The 17093-nt window shown below is 42.9% G+C and overlaps 1 protein-coding gene across 10 annotated transcripts in view; it reads right to left on the bottom strand.

Moving 5' to 3' along the window:
* The window catches only part of ppfia1 (protein tyrosine phosphatase, receptor type, f polypeptide (PTPRF), interacting protein (liprin), alpha 1), a 64859-nt gene that overhangs the window by 34233 nt on the left and 13533 nt on the right, over window positions 1-17093 (bottom strand). For all 10 annotated transcript variants that reach the window (XM_031899883.1, XM_031899881.1, XM_031899882.1 and 7 more), the window contains 7 exon segments: window positions 5406-5507; window positions 4008-4172; window positions 3517-3591; window positions 3067-3168; window positions 2635-2856; window positions 1339-1485; window positions 27-161 (listed from right to left, as the gene is read on the bottom strand). In XM_031899883.1, the coding sequence (XP_031755743.1) occupies window positions 27-161; window positions 1339-1485; window positions 2635-2856; window positions 3067-3168; window positions 3517-3591; window positions 4008-4172; window positions 5406-5507 (948 nt within the window).

The following is a 17093-nucleotide window of genomic DNA, read 5'->3' as shown; positions in this document are numbered from 1 at the left end:
CCCTGGCATGTGATCGCTCTATTTACCTTTGAAAGAGCAGCCACTCGCTGTGCCAGTTCTGCTTCTACCTCGGGCAGTGTTTCTGCTTTCCTCAGAGTCTGCTGCAGCTTCTGCTCCGCCAGCTCAAGCCGCTCCTGGATTTGCCGGTTCTTCTCTTCACTCTGAGTTGGGGCACAAAAAGTGAGGTTGTTAGGGACACTTCTCTTTTCCAACAGGAAAAGGTAATTTAAAAGGGGCAGTATACCCCATTGTTCAACATAAGTAAAACAAATAGCATAAAATTGTATAGTAAATGCTTTTACATTTTACCAATTTTCATTACAAAAAAAAATGTTTTTTGTTATTTCTTGACCTAAACAGGGCAAACAGGGACACCGAAGTTACACCATGTGTGGTCCTTGAGAAGTAGATAATTAGATTACCCTTCCCTTCTAAGGCGAAGACACAAGGGGGTGATTAGTCACCACAACTTTTTAAAACCGTTTAAAAAAAAAAAAAATTTGCAGCAACTAATTGATGTGCCACAAATAGCAATTAGTCGCGGCGACTTGTACATTAGTCTATGGCGGCTAAATCGTAGCTGTGGTGACTAATGTATCTTCTAGGGACGCACCAAATGCACTTTTTTGGGATTTTGAAAATTGGCAACTTCTGTGTTTATGTGACAAAAAGTTATGTGATCTTTAGGATTCGGATTCGGTTTGGCCAGGAGCTTGGAATCCTGCGGAAAAAGGCCAAATCCCAAACCGAATCCTGGATTCGGTGCATCCCTAATGTCTTCGCCCTACTCCATGCTACTCCATGTTTGATCTTGGTGCTCAATGAGCACATAATGGACGCCTGCTAACAAGACTCACAATAAGGTTGAAGACACGGAGCTACTTAGAGCAGCTACTTCACGCCAGAAAAGACCCTGCCATAGACAATACTAAGAACTGCTTCTGGTAAAACACACAGAGACAATTATCAGTAAATGATCAGCACTGACTGTTTTAGTAGCCATGACAAGTAGCTGCTACTAAGAGGCTCTCTCTGTGTGTCTTCACCCTCATAGCAGGAGTCCATTATGTGCTGACTGAGCACCAAGACCAAACATGGAGTAGCTTCAATTTTCCTTTTATTTCTTGAACTGATCAGGGCAAACAAAAACTTGATTTTTTTTAAACTCATGTTGAAGAAGGGGTACACTGGGCCTTTAAAAAATGATCTCCACCCCTTCTCTTTTGCATAGTGAAAGAAAATAAAATTCTAAGCAATTCAGTGAAAACACTAGTTTTGCAACAAATCCTTCCAAATGAACAGACCCAAGCAGTTAGCAGCCTTGGCCTGCAGCATTACCTGTCTCAGAGCAGACTCCTTATTAGCGATTTCATTTTCAAGTTTATCGTTGAGGTCGTGCACAGAGGTGGCTTCACGCTGTGCGGCGAGGTAGCGTTTTTCAAGAGTGGTGATTCTCTCTTCCATGTCATCCTTCTGGGCCATGGCCTGAAAAAAACATTACAGCTGGTAAGTAATTCATACAGGGGGGAAAGGTTTGTGTATCAATACTGCTAGATTACAAATGGTCAAAATAATGAAATAAACCAGGCACCTGGAACATGGAAAAAAAGGTAGAGTTTATCTTAACATGAAATTAATTAATATAGTAAAAGTATGTTTTCACATGCGCAGGTATGGGCTATACTCGGAACCTGGGGTTTCACAAATACAAAGAGAATATCAGAGCTGTGTAGAGTTTCTAGGTAATAGTCCCATACTTGTATTAACCTTCCTAGCCTTTTTACATTCTGCTACTGAACATGCACTCTGGTATTACCTGGCAATCAAAAAAGGGGTAAACAATGTGCCTTTAAATCTTCAGTTCTTACTTGCAAAGTGCTCCATGGCAACTAGGGCCATTAAGCCCTAGCAACAAACATTTAAAATTAGAAGCCTGAATGTTTTAGAACCAAATAAAAATTGTGCTACTGCCTACACCATACTAAGTTCATTAGAAAGGCAGCTCACTGCTGTCATACATTAACCTACCAGCACCTCCCAGCTGTATTTCTCTAATTTAACCCAATAATTCGAGCATCCATTCGGAGCTGTTTCCGAATCTAGCATCTGCTATCTTAAGCAAACGGAGAAAGCTTCTAAAGCCGTTTACTCAGGTATGGTAATGGTTTCTGCAGCATAAATATATTGTTCTAGGTGGCACTAATGTGGCAAATCTATTGGCAGTAAAATGCCAAAATTACTTTCCTTCACCTTTAAGGAAGAGATGTAAAGGGATTTTTTTTTTTTAAAGTGCTTTACCCACTACATCAAATCTTAAAGCAAACCAACAGAGATAATGTTTGCTCTCAAAATTAGGCCTGGGTGCAAAATTTATACTAGGGCCGCCGCCTCCCAAACCTGTGCTTGCCATCCTCCGTACCAAAGATCACAGCAACCCTATGTGGACCCAGAACACCCCAAAGGTGAGGGCCTTATGCAGTGGCACCCCTAGCCCCTCTGAGTATTCTATACATTGCTATGTCCCTGGGCAGCTCCCCAGTGACCCAGAGCTCTCTAAACTAATGGGATGGGTATAACTAGTACAGGGAGAAGCAGTGTTTCTTTCTTAATAATTGTACTGACTTTCCCTCTCACCTCTCGTACGTCCCGTTGAAGTTTTGAGTTCATTTCTTCGGATTTGATGAGGTCCTTCCTTGCAGTATCGAGGTCTTCTTCTAGCTCTGTTACCCGGTTGGAAAGAACAGCCAGGCGCTCCTTCATTTGAACTTGCTCCTTGGTTTGTTTCTCTATGATATCCTGGAGCTCCATCACTTTAGATAGGTCCTCATTATGATTTATAGAGCAATCTGATGATCTCTGTCATAAAAAAAAAAAAAATAATAAATAGCGGTAATCCATTTTAATCCAAAAATGTTATATTTAGGGGAGATGGATTAGGTTATCCAGGTCCAAACTGTCCATATCTATATTTACTGGAGACATAAACCAATACCAAAGCTACAACTGGACTTACAAGCACCATTACATATGCCAACATTGCCAGCAGCCGTGTTTGAACCATCTCACCTTCCCGTTAGCGTTAAGTGCGTTCTCTTGCTCGTGGTTGACATCGGCTGTACCGTCATTGAATATTTTCTTCTGATTATTCTGCTCTCTTGAAATCATCAGCTGAAAACAGACACATTTTGGCAAAAATCAGTTTGACGCATTTAAAGGACTCCCATCCAGAACAGTGGTTTCCAAACCTCTTCCTGTTCTGTACTTGCATGAAAACAGATGAGCATTCATTCCAATCCCCCAAAAGAAATGTACAGTCCATTCTGCCAACTTGAAAAAAAAAACCCACAGCTAATGGTATAAAATATTTACAGAATAACATCTGAGCAGGATCCGAAAAGGCAGTTGTATATAAATATATATCAGGCCCACTTGCCTGGGGCGGCCATGGAAGGCTGCAGACTTATCATTCAAACAATGCAGGAATACAGAGCAAGCAAGTTTAGAATGCAGACCTACCTCTTTGTGTGTTACAGCCAGTTCTTCTTCCAATAAGCTACATCTCTCTAATGCCACCCGTAACCTCTCTCTTACCTAAAGAAAAACACAGAATCAGGAAAAGAAAAATCCAACTGGAAATACTGAATGATCTGCAGATTAGGGGCCACATTGGCCAGTTTGTGTGTAGACAAAATGCAGAAAGAATCTAGAATGTCCTATTCCTAGCAACTTTGCAATTGGTCTTATTGGAAATTGGAATTATCTTCCTTCCTATTCTGCCGCTTTCCAGCTTTCAAATGGGGGTCACTGACCCCGTCAATCACTGACTGCCTGGTTGCTAGGGTAAATAAGACCCCAGCAACCAGACTGCTGCTGAAATACCAAACCAGAAAGATGCTGAAGAAAATGCTAAATAACTGAAAAACCATAAAAAATACAGGGAAGACCATCATTCAATGTACTAAAAGTGAATTTGAAGGTGAACTACCCCTTTAAAGTCAAGAAAATACCTTTTCATCCAAAGCTTTGTGATGCTCAAACAGAGACTTTAGTGCTTTTAGGACTTCAACTTCACTGGACACACCAGCAGGGGACTGAGCCTGCCTCTTCACCACGGTCATTCTTAGGGACCTTTCGTGCCGGGAAACCAGACACTCCAGATGTTCTAGTAAGAGCTAGAAAAACACACATGAATGAAACTAGGCCCAAAGCTCAACATCCGCACAGTGCCTACACAATCTATCAATGCACCATCTATGTCTTTAGAGGCAAACTATAACTAAAGAGATTTTTATGTAACCCAAAACAAGGTGCCTAAGTTCCTCACCCTTCTTAAGTGAAATGAAAAGCATCCCTAACCTTGTTCCATTGGAAAGTGATGGATTTTGACTGTGCCTCTGCTTTCCAGAGAATCTGTGCATCCTCTATAGAAAGCAAAAGGACGTCAAGTCCCAAAATCCATCATTTTACAATGGAACAACAAGAGAGGGGGTTTGCATTATACTGTGAGCCTAATGGTGGGCAGACACAAGCAGATTTAAGCTGCTGATTCAAGCCCTTTAGATCGAATGGGCAGCTTATATGCCCATGCACGGGGCCCCCGGACTGATTATATTGACAGCTCCTAAAAGGGTTGTTGTAAATCGATCGTTTGGCCCTAGAGACAAATTAGCCAACTTTTGCCAGCCAATCGAGAGATCTGCTCGTCCTTGCCAAATGAGCAGATCTTAATGTTTTAGGGCAGTGGTGGGCAAACTGCAGCTCTTTAGCCCCTTGAATTTGGCTCTTCCAGGTGCGGACTAGCACGTAAAGTGCGATTGCATTTTCGTTGCCCATAGCAAAAATCAGCAGGAGGGGGTGGTCTTTGGGCTACGGGAGAAGCAGCGTAGGCGGGGGGCGGGAGACGCAGTGCAGGGGAGGCTCGCTCGTTTCATGCACGAGTGAGCCAGTGACAGTCTGCAAAAAAATTGGCTCTCAAAAGAAATTTCAATCGCTGTTTTGTTGATATTTGGCTCAGTTGACCAATAAGTTTGCCCACCACTGTTTTAGGGGATATTGTGAACTGGTTCCTATCTATAACAAGCTTCCTTTCAATCTGTGGAATACAGTACCGATTAGGCCTGGACTGCTCTGTGGATTCTGGCAAATGCCAGAGGGGCTGCTGTAAGATGCCATAGACTGTCACTATTGGGCTCGTGGGGAGGCTGTTTGGGCCTCTGCGTACTAGAAATGCCAGGGCCTATTTTGAATTCCACTCCAGCTCTGATACAGTTAGTGTACATGTACCTTTTCTCCATAAGCCCAAGTGAATGAGCTTAGGTCAAAAAGGGGAGGGGGGTATATTTTCCCTTTAATGAGCAGCCATGCTGCACACACATATTCCAAGCTAGCATTCATGCTTGACTTACCCTAGTATTGTTTCTTTCAGCCTTTAGTTCAGCTATTTCTTCCTCCCGCTCTAGAAGCTGCTCTCGGCAAATATTTAGCTCTTTTGTAAGTGCGGCAAACTCCTATAAAAGAGAATAAACATGAGCGTTTCACAGACTTGCAGGATTATCATAATAACAAGCAAACTGAGTGCTTTGCAATCAGATGTTTATGGAGCTGAGAAACAACTGAAATAATGATGCCGGCACACAAATAGCTCTGCTACAAATCAGCATTAGCTCTATTGTCCCCATGCATTATCATATGTTTGTATAAATGTGTGTAAGTCACAGCTAGATGCTAAAAGGCTTTTTACAAAATGAATTATTTCATTCTGCAACATCAGATATTTGTTGGCAATACGGTACATGGATTCTTATCAGACTGTCGTCTGTCGTGTCCCTGTCACACAGTGTTTAAATGTTTGTCTATGGGTTCTTGTTTGGCGAGTTCCTCACAGGAATGTACCACCTTGTTAAATAAAGAGGTCAGCCTTACAGACACGAGGGAGAAAAGCAGCGCTGGGAGCTGTACAAGTTAAGCACCTGTCATGGCTTCGCTGTCAGTCGGAGAATTTTAGTATCCCGGGGAGGGGAAAATACAGGATTTCTATGGAATAAATGACAACAACCAGGCTTTTAAGTTGGTAATGTGACGTTATCTGGCTCCAACCAATGGCAGCAGCTAAATACACTGAGCCCACACCCCACATGGAGATGTGTCTGGCTCCAACAAAAATAACAGCCGATGACCACACAGGCTTATAAGCAGCCAAATGTAATGAGCAAACACAGCACCCTACCACCCCCACTCACTGACGCATAGAACTCCCACTGAGCAAGAAACAGCTGACAGAGCACTGGTTTCCAAACTATGGGGACTATTCTGGCAGCTTCTCTGCCCATGTATGGGCACCCCCGACAGGCCTACCCGACCAATACCTGGCCTAAAATTGGCCAATCACGGGTAGATTTGGTTTTCTGTCAGATCCGGGACAGCATTGGCTCGTTGATGTGGTCCTTGATCTGTCTGCGCTTATGCCCGATGTTGTAATTGATCATTTAGCCCCATATTGGCCACATTTAGGTGGGCATATTGGGAGAAGATCCACTTGCTTGGCGAGTCAGACAAGCAAATTTACCCGTGTATGGCCACCTTAAAGGCCACTCAGGTTGAGACTTGGGGCTGATATCGATTGGCTGGAGGTCTGGCCAGAAGATCACATTGGACCTGGTGTCACCAATTACATGTAAGTTTAAGATGAAGAGAACTGATGTTTCCAGTAACCTTCTTATGATAATGGAGGACCACAAAAAAAGTTTGGGCAGCTTGGCGACAAATGTAGCAAAATGCCAGCAGGCAAACACAGCCAAGATACGTCCCCAGGGGGTTAAATGGTTTCAACCTTTCAACCGATGCAGTAAATTCCTCACACACAGTAGCAGGTTAATTATTGTACAGGGAAACTGCACAACAGCACAAGTGACATTCGCTGTAGGAAAGCCTTCCCGGGGCGCAAGGGCCTCATGAGAACATGCGCAGAACCTGAGCTCTGTTTGTGAACCCGCGTGGTCTATACAAACTGTAACCACAGGAGAAGAATGTCCATTTGTCTTCCTGCTTATCTCACTTCTAAAGGATCCCTCCCGAAAGACAACAACGTAGCATTTAATAGGGACATTCCAGGCGAAGTTAGGGGCCGCCAACCTTTTCAGGCTCCCTTTCTCACACACACATAACTTCGGAACGGCTGCCGACGCCAAGCTGTATTCTATTCCCATCCTGCCAATGGCATGGGAAATAATCAAGGTGATGGAGAGTTCAGCGAGGATGGTGGGGGGGGAGATGAAAGGCAAACTCTTCAAGCCCTTCGAGGAAAAACACCAAAAGACCAGGACCATCTGACTTTATTCATATCAAGTCCAATTGGATCTGTTTAGAAAAGCTCCGCTGCCAAAACGTCTAACTGGCTGTGAATTTAGTAATGCAGCAAACACACCACGTGTTCTATCACATATAATAAGGTTCTCTAGCAAGGTTCTCTAGCAAGCAAGGTTCTCTAGCAAGGTTCTCTAGCAAGTAAGGATCTCTTGTAAGGTCCCTTATTAAGGCCCCCCATAAGCTGCATTCTACCACCCAATACCCTTGGCTGCTATGGAAATAGGATCCATATTAGGGGTCAGTTACTTAGAGCCAGCAGCACAAGGCAGACCTGTCCTTACCGCCTACCACAGGAAAGCTGTCAAGCACAGGGCTCCATTGCAGCCTGAATGACGTGCAAGTTAGGGGCCACCTAAACATTCCCCCCAACACTCCAAAAGACCAGAGACACTTTGCAAAATAAATGGCGCAAGTGTAGAAAACATATGAAGACTGCATCAGTTTTAGGGACCATCATATGAGGTACTAAGAAAGTAACCCTTATTGTCTCTCCCAATGATCATCATCTGATTCAGCTGCCAATCAGGCTTTGGTGTGACCCTCATTCCTATGAGAATGTGATGGTTTTTGTACAATAAGATCCAGTCGTATATCACGGCAGCACTATGGCCCCCAACCTGCCCAAGGTCTTCTCAGACTTCATGGAACGGCACGACCATTGCACTATCTTCGGGGAAGGGGAGACGGACAGGTTAATGGACTTGATGGAGAAGCTGAGAAGGCTTCAGTAATTGCTGGCACTATGTGCATATAACATTATGATGAACTAGATCATGGTCCTGCAAGGAAATTGGATGTACATACTTTCCCCACGTGACCAGTTCCAAGCAACCACAATTCATATTAAAATAATCCTTTTTTCCATATAAAACCAGATGTGTTGCAATTATGTGTAATCCCATCTCGTGACTACTTGGAAGCATTATTTGCCTAAGACAATTTTATAAGAGCTCTTTATACACTTACATGAGAAAAAAAAAATTGGCATCCAAGTTTTCGGACATACTAAGAACGAGTCCCATACTGCTGCCAATGGGAGAAAAGCAGGCACTTTCCCCTCCCAGCCAAACGGCCCTCATTGCAATATGAGACAATTAAGCGTTGGGTATAGGGTTACACCGGCATGCTCATGCGTTTCCCATTTACTCCTAACGAGAACCAAAAGGCCGGAGGAATTAACATTGCTGTATGCGACTCGGAGACATGTCCCATCATCCCACCAGCCTTCCCTGGGAATGAGACGAGACCCGACAGCGGCAGATTCCCACTGTTATTAGCGGGCCACCCCTCCAACCCAGGCGCACCCAGGCTCAGGTTATTTAAGGTGATCTTTACACAATAGCCAGATGTTGCTTTTCTACGGATTTAATTAGGGATGCACCGAATTCAGGATTCTGTTCGATATTCTGCCAGGATTAGGCCTTTATTGGCAGGGTTTGATTTCGGCCGAATCCATAGTCCTGGCCGAACCGAATCCGAATAAATTAGTATATGCTAGTTAGCATTAGGAAGGGTTAAAGGAGAAGGAAAGGCTAATAAAGAGTTAATCTCAAGCTGCAGGCATACCTTCAGTTGTCTCAATAGTGCCCTTAAGTCTCCACATATTTCACCTGTTGAGAAGATCAGAAGCCAAACAGGAAGAAAAAACGCTGAGCTGTGTAAAGAAAGTTCCCATAATGCCTCGCTCCTGCACAGACACCCAGACCAAGTGAACATGCTCAGTTAGTAAGTATGAGTCAGCTTCCTGCTGATTGGCTCAGATCCACATTCCTAAGGGGGGAGGGAGTGAGTTCTTAGCTTTCTTGAGGGAGGGGGGAGCAGGAAAGAGCAGAAAGCAGAGAGCTGCGTGTCTCTGGCACAGGGATTACAGACACAACTAATCTTTTTACAGAGAAGTCAGTGCAGCGTTTCTGTGAGTGCTTATGGCTTTATTTACACAGACCTTTCTGATAAAGCTTACTGAGTTTTTACATTTCCTTCTCCTTTAAATGTTTGGGGGGGATTTTCCCCACACAGTGATTTTTAAACCTTCCCAGTCGGATTCAGTTCAGTATTCGGCCGAATCTATCGGTATGGGTTCAGCTGAACCCAAAAAACTGGGTTTGGTGCATCGCTAGATTTAATGCAATTTATTTGGGTTTACACATGGCATCAGGAGTAGAAACATAAAGATTAGGTTACTTCTTGTTTACACTTCTTCTTGTTGGACACCAAATACAGAAGCGGCTTGAAGGGGTTGTTCACCTTTGAATTAGCTATTAGTATGATGTAGAGAGTGATATTCTGAGACAATTTGCAATTGGTCTTCATTTTTTATTATTTGTAGTTTTTTTAGTTACTTCATTTTCAGTTCAGCAGCTCTGCAGTTTGGAGTTTCAGCAGCTTTTTGGTTGCTAGATCCAAGTTACCTTAGCAACCAGGGAGTGGTTTGAATGAGAGACTGGTATATGAATAGGAGAGGGGCTGAATAGAAAAGAAAGTTACAACAAGTAACAATAATCACAAAACTGTAGCCTCACAGAGCAATTGTTTTCTGGCTGCTGGGGTCAGTGACCCCCATTTGAAAACTGGGAAGGCAAATAATTCAAAAACTATTACAAATAAATAATAAAGACCAATTGAAAAGTTCCTTAGAATTGGTCATTCTATAACAAAAGCTAACTTAAAGGTGAACCACCCCCTTTAAAGGCACATTATAGACCTAAAAATGTGCTAAACATGAGCACAATAAATAGGACATGTTGAAATTACATTCATTACATTGTTTAATTTTTTTTGCCCTTTTCTTTTTGAAAGTTGGCCCACCTCTCTCTTCTGTTACAAGCCGGGCAATTTGTTCAGATCTCACATCTACCTTTAAGCAAACCAGCCCCTAGCTTCTCTCAGCAGCAACCTTTGGGCAGTTCATTCATAGAGGACAATCTCTTATCAGCTCCTCTGAAGTTCATTGGGATCAGAAAGTAACTGGGAGTTCTAAAGTGAAACTGGTTTCATATTCTTGTTTAGTATCAGAAATAACAGAAACCATAGATATTATTTAAATACAACAAAAAGCATGTTCAGCACAAGGCCTATTTATTTAGCTAATCTTGGACAGTATATGCCCTTCTATAACAGCAGCCAATAGAACATATGCTCCTGAGAGATCGACGTTGCATAAAGTTGCCCTTTACAGGTCACTGCAGCAGCTTATTAGGCCCATGTATGGGGCCATTTCCAAGAGCCCGCCTATAAGACACTAGTTAGAATATCCCATTATGAGGAGGACCATATCAACGGGTCTGCACTGGCCCAAGCCTCAAGACCTCCTGAGTAGGTGGCCAAATCAGCCAAAAGAGAACTTTGCCATTTATACCCAACTAAATAGACATCCGAGGCAGCTGCTATGGCACAATCATTCTGGGAATGGTGCAGGGGTGCTATTTTTTAATTGGCTCCCCTAAAGTGGCTATTTCAGGACTCCTTCTGTTGCATAACATGGCCCCAACCTTAATCAAAGGTCTGCTTTCACAGAATCTGAACACTTAGGGCTGTGACAGACGGGGAGATTAGTCGCCCAAGACAAATCTCCCTTGTCGCGGGTGACTAATCTCCCCGAAATGCCATCCCACCGGCTAGAATCTAAATTGCCGGTGGGATGGCATACGCGGCACCGTGATTTGCCGAAATCGCCATTTCTGCGATTTCCATTCAAGGGGTGGGCAAACTACGGCCCGCGGGCCACATCCGGCCCGTTGGCCTTTTTAATCCGGCCCGCCGACTCCGGGTCCCTTTAAATAATTTCTGGGCCCTGATTGGTTGCGCTTCGTGCGTGCTCGTGCGCAGGGGGCGCAACCATAAAAAAGGATGCAGCAGGGAGACGAGGAACAGACGCAGCGGAACGATAGAGGGAGCTGCAAGTTGGAGAGATGGAGGATGCTGGTGGGGGGGAGCTGGTGGGAGGACGTTGGCCCGGCCTGGCCCGCCTGTGAGTAAATGTGGCCCCCGAGCCAAAAACTTTGCCCACCCCTGTACTAGTAGCAGCTACTTGTCATGGCTACTAAAATAGACAATGCTGATCATTTACTGATTATTGTCTCTACGTGTGTTTTAGCAGAGGCAATGAGTATGTTTTTGGAGCTTAGTAGCTATGAAAAAGTAGCTGCTACTAGTAGCTCAGTGTGTCTCCACCCTAAAGGGGTGCCTATCAAAGGGAAATTGTTTCCTCCGCACTGGAAAGGAGATCGTGGGCATGTTTGGCGAAATGCAAGCGCATAATAAAAGCATCCCCCGCCTCGCTAATTATGTGTATGCCAGTAGGTAGGAATGGCGGACACATCTCCTGCTCTTACATCATACAAATCCAAACATTTGCGGAGGGGTCAGTAGTCTCCCAAATCAAAAAATAATTGGTTCTGGTGCATTTCTACTTTAGAGAGTGGAGGTCTCCGGTATCAAAGGAGCTAAGCCATCTAAGAGCAAGGAGAATATCCTTATTGATTGTATATATGGAACAAGGGGTCCATAGAGAAAGTCTATGCCCACAGGCATCATCCCCCCCCCCCCCCCCCCAACACAATGAAAGGGACGTGTGAATGTAGGCACTGCCCTAGCAGGAATGATGTTTTTAGAAAGATATTCTGCATATACAGTACGGGGTTCCATTGATCTTAACAATATAGAACTGGAATGCAGATCTGGGCTCACAACCAACACACACAGCAAGGCTTCCTAAAGTCAGATTTATCTCTAGCAACTCAAATACATATCCAGGGTGGGAAACGCAAAACATCGTTAAAGATCAAGGGAACAAAAAACATTTATCCCGTGTGAAAACACAGACATTAAAAATGACATTTTGACCACTTAACCTGAATTCAGCACTAATATGGCAGCTTGTATGTACGCACACACTGGCGATCAAGGTTAGAAGCAATGTTCTAAAGGGGAAGTAAACCGTGTCATTTTCAACACAAGTGTAATAAACAAGACTTCTGCTAAGAATAATTTTGGCCAATTGTTTTAATCACTCTCTCTATGTTCTTTGTGATTTCTTGAATTAAACAGGGAAACTGGAGCTCCTCCATGTTGTGTCCTTGCGAGACATAATCAGATTACCAGTGTGTAGATAAAGAGAAGTCCATTATATGGGGGCTTAAGAAATAACAAAAACATGGATTACCTTTTTCACTGAGCTCATGCTGAACAAGAAGGTTATACTGTCTTTTTAAAGGGGAACTCCACCCAAATACAATTTGCTTCTTGGAAAAGTAAACATAATTTCAAGCAACTTTGCAAAATACAGGTATGGGACCTGTTATCAAGATTTTCCGGATAAGGGATCTTTCCATAATTTGGATCTCCATAACTTAAGTCTGCTAAAAAATAATTTAAATATTGAATAAACCCAATAGGCTTGTTTTGCTTCCAATACGGATTAATTCTATCTTAGTTTGGATCAAGTACAGGTACTGTTTTATTATTACAGAGAAAAGGGAATCATTTAACCATTAAATAAACCCAATAGGGCTGTTCTGCCCCAATAAGGGGTAATTATATCTTAGTTTGGATCAAGTACAGGTACTGTTTTATTATTACAGAGAAAAGGGAATCATTTAACCATTAAATAAACCCAATAGGGCTGTTCTGCCCCCAATAAGGGGTAATTATATCTTAGTTGGGATCAAGTACAGGTACTGTTTTATTATTACAGAGAAAAGGGAATCATTTAACCATTAAATAAACCCAATAGGGCTGTTCTGCCCCAATAAGGGGTAATTATATCTTAGTTGGGATCAAGTACAGGTACTGTTTTATTATTACAGAGAAAAGGGAATCATTTAACCATTAAATAAACCCAATAGGGCTGTTCTGCCCCAATAAGGGGTAATTATATCTTAGTTGGGATCAAGTACAGGTACTGTTTTATTATTACAGAGAAAAGGGAATCATTTAACCATTAAATAAACCCAATAGGGCTGTTCTGCCCCAATAAGGGGTAATTATATCTTAGTTTGGATCAAGTACAGGTACTGTTTTATTATTACAGAGAAAAGGGAATCATTTAACCATTAAATAAACCCAATAGGGCTGTTCTGCCCCAATAAGGGGTAATTATATCTTAGTTGGGATCAAGTACAGGTACTGTTTTATTATTACAGAGAAAAGGGAATCATTTAACCATGAAATAAACCCAAATAGGGCTGCTCTGCCCCCAATTAAGATTAATTATATCTTAGTTGGGATCATGTACAGGTACTTTTTTTTTTTTATTACAGAGAAAAGGGAAATCCTTTTTAAAAATTAGAATTCTTTGCTTATAATGAAGTCTATGGGAGATGGCCTCTCCTTAATTCGAATAATGGAATTCCGGATAAGGGATCCCCATACCTGTACATCAGTTAAAAAAATATGCAACCCCTTCATGATTTTTAAAGTAAAAATATGGTTTGGAAAAGTCCTCTGGATGGATGGAGAGGTGCTAAGTGTTCAACCCTGCGGTGTCCATGCTGATTTCTCTCTACCTGCCCCCTGCTTGAGGGGGGGGGTAAATGAAACGAGGATTTGCTACGTGATTATATTAGCAAAAGTGCTTGATTTGCAAAGTCCTATCACTTTGGTAGAAATTTGCAAAAGGTGAGTAACTCCATTAAGTGACAACAGCAGTCGTCACAAAGTTTCCCATTTACTTGAATGGGAAACATCCACCTTTACTGGCGCAGATTTGGGAGCTTAATATAACAATATATTTACAGAAGCCAGGAGTAACCAAAAAGGACCAATGTGCAATTCTCAGTAAATATGAGCTTATGATCATAAGCAAAGAACTGATAGGAATTACTATGCCAGAGCCTTGTGGTGGTAGAGACCCTACTTGAGATCATTATCAAGATTAAAGGAATTTCTTAAAGAAATAAATCCTATATTAATCAACAGACATAAACCCGATTGTAAGCTCCATGGGGGCAGGGGCTGGTGTGATAATCTCTGTACAGTGCTGTGTATGTGTTGGTGCTATATGAAGGATACTAATGATACAATAAAGCACACTCAGCACTACTATCAGTTGAAAACCCTACCTTTGCCGTTTGGGCAAACTCCATATAGATATCACATGACCTGGATCTGCTCCCGCTTACTTAGAAACAGATGTCCTGTGTTATTTTATATCAGGAATGCGTCTGTCCATGGCGGCGGGGGGAGATTCAGCATTTACGGATGATAGCAGAACTTCCTCTCCCCCCACTCCCAGTGGGAGCTGGGTCGGCCTTTGGGGGCAAATTGGAGCCAAATGAGGAATTTATGAATGGGTATTTATGGTCTTGGAGATCCCCTGAACTGTAGCAAGAGCCACGGGAACCATAAGGGCATGGCTGGCAGGTCCACTGTTATTTTTTTAAGCCACAGGAGCTTAACCACTATCCTTCAGCCTAGCTCTCTAAACCCACTTCTGTTCATACCAGCAACCTGATACTGACCCAATACTGCTCTCCTATTCCACCGAGGATCTGGTACATACAAGTAAACTGACCACACAAGTCATAAGACAGATTGTACTGATCTGACACCGACATGGTGGCCCTTGTAACTTCTTTTACTCTGCTGAACCCAATTCTCTGCAGCAATGAGGAGATAATGGGCCCAACATTGCGCTGCTCTGTGTGTGACCAGCTTTACTCTCGCTGTGCCCTCAGGCAACAAGCATTCAAGTTCTACAGGTCGGAGACTCCCTACCCATGAAAGACTGTTTGAAGAGCTGCAAATAATTAGGAGAAGAACAATCGGTCTCTTTCTTATTGGTAACAAACTAGGTGTTGATGTGAATGGCTGGAGATGAGCAGTTGTTGGATAAATCCAACTTAAGATAGATAATCAGTGTTCCTAGCCAGAAACCAATGAATAAATGCACAAGGAAGTGCTTTTATTAGTATAATGTTATAAAAACATTTTTAATTTTTCAAAGAAAAACCCCGGCGCTTTGTGTTCATTACTCAATAAAAACCCCTATTCAGTGGGGACCAAGATGATTACATGAAGGCTTAGGGCAAGCATAAGCTCTGTAGCCACCAAAGACTGAGTTTCTTGGGTGTGAGATTCACTGAAACGGTATAAATTGGAATCCAATGCCATGGTACCACTTCACAAAGAGAAAGCCATATTGGCAATTCTTTAATCTGGCCATACACATTAGGATTTGCTCATTTGGCCTAAGGTGGGCAATATCTGCAAATCCAATTACAACGATGGGAATACAAGCTGCCACAGCAACAAGCTAATTAATCCTTAATTAGACGAGAAAAATCAAACCTGGCCCATTAACATCTAGCCAATTTTCGGCCACATATCAGTCAGGGAGGCCCCATACATGGGCAGAAGGTCCCAAATAGATCCCAAATAGACAGCCTAAATCTGCCCATGTATAGCCACCTAAATATCCACCAGTTATGTAAGTTGGATGGCAAAACTGGGCACCCACAAAGCAGCAAGGTTATGCATAACAGACATAATTCATGAAGTATTGGCACAATTTGAGCATTAATGCTAGTAGCCAAACGGCATGTTGTCTGAAAGTTTGGTTCACCTAGTGGTCGGCCTGTGCACTGCACAAACAGACTGCCCCCTGGGCAACATCTACATGACCTTGCCCTGTCAAACAGCCACAGATTGAGCTTATTTTGCCGCTAATACCATATACATGATATATATTCATTAAATTTTGCTGGCGGACCCTCTAATACTTTGCAGCCAGAGGCAAATATTTCCGCTCTCTGGCACTTATATCATTCACCTCCCTTTACCTAAAATAGAGGAAAGAAAGGATGAATTGTCATTCCTTGCATAACTGGCAGTGAAAGAACCAAAGACAAGGCATATAAAGCCAATTATCTAGATGTGCTGGAAGCAATAACATAATCAGACTAGGGGGTTTGCCTAGGGGAACTTGGGTTCTTCCTATCAAATACCCACTTCTCCTTCAGTAGCCACATTGACAAAAGAATTCTATTTGTGCACATGGAAACATCACTTCCAATTTTTAAGCAGCAAATCTGATTTTGTTTGGCTTTGAAAGCCGTCACATCTGGCTGGGAGCAGTGAAGGTATTAGTGGTGGGCAGGCCTGGACTGACAGTCTATGGGTTCTGGCAAATGCCAGAGGGGCTACTGTAAGATGCCATAGACACTCACTATTTGTTTGGCTGCTGGGGGGCTGTTTGGGCCTCTCTTTGGGCAGGGTGATGGCTGCAGACTGGGCAAAGAGAAAATACATCAAGTGATGCCAGCAGGCAGCTTCTAGGCAATGCTGATTTGCAGACAAAAGTACTCAATCTACATAGGGTAGATCAGTCCCAACAAATCCTACAGTACCTAGGGTGTATTACAGAATATACTTGAAGTGTGTAGCTTTACTGTGTACAATGGCAGCAAGTACCAGTATGGAAAGTGATCGTGTTTCTACACATTGTCAGGCTAAATTCCCATGCCCTAAGGCGATGCCATTACTCGGAAGTAAGCAAGCACTGCATTGTTATTCCATTCAGTATGGCAAAAACTAGGTCAGGAGTCTGGCAAGCTAATAAAGAAGGCAGAGGGGGAGGAGCTTTGCAAGTAAACATGTAAATATATTCCAAGGAGGAAATGATAGGGGCCACCACTAGCTAAACTGGCTTCTGGAAGTTCCCCCAGCCATGGCACACGGATGTAACAATCATCTCACTGATAAAACTGCCCCTAGTGTGTTTAAATGCAATA

The sequence above is a fragment of the Xenopus tropicalis genome, chromosome 4 (genome assembly GCF_000004195.4).
Source record: "Xenopus tropicalis strain Nigerian chromosome 4, UCB_Xtro_10.0, whole genome shotgun sequence".
NCBI lineage: Eukaryota > Metazoa > Chordata > Amphibia > Anura > Pipidae > Xenopus > Xenopus tropicalis.
This window is presented reverse-complemented; position numbering and strand designations above follow the sequence as displayed.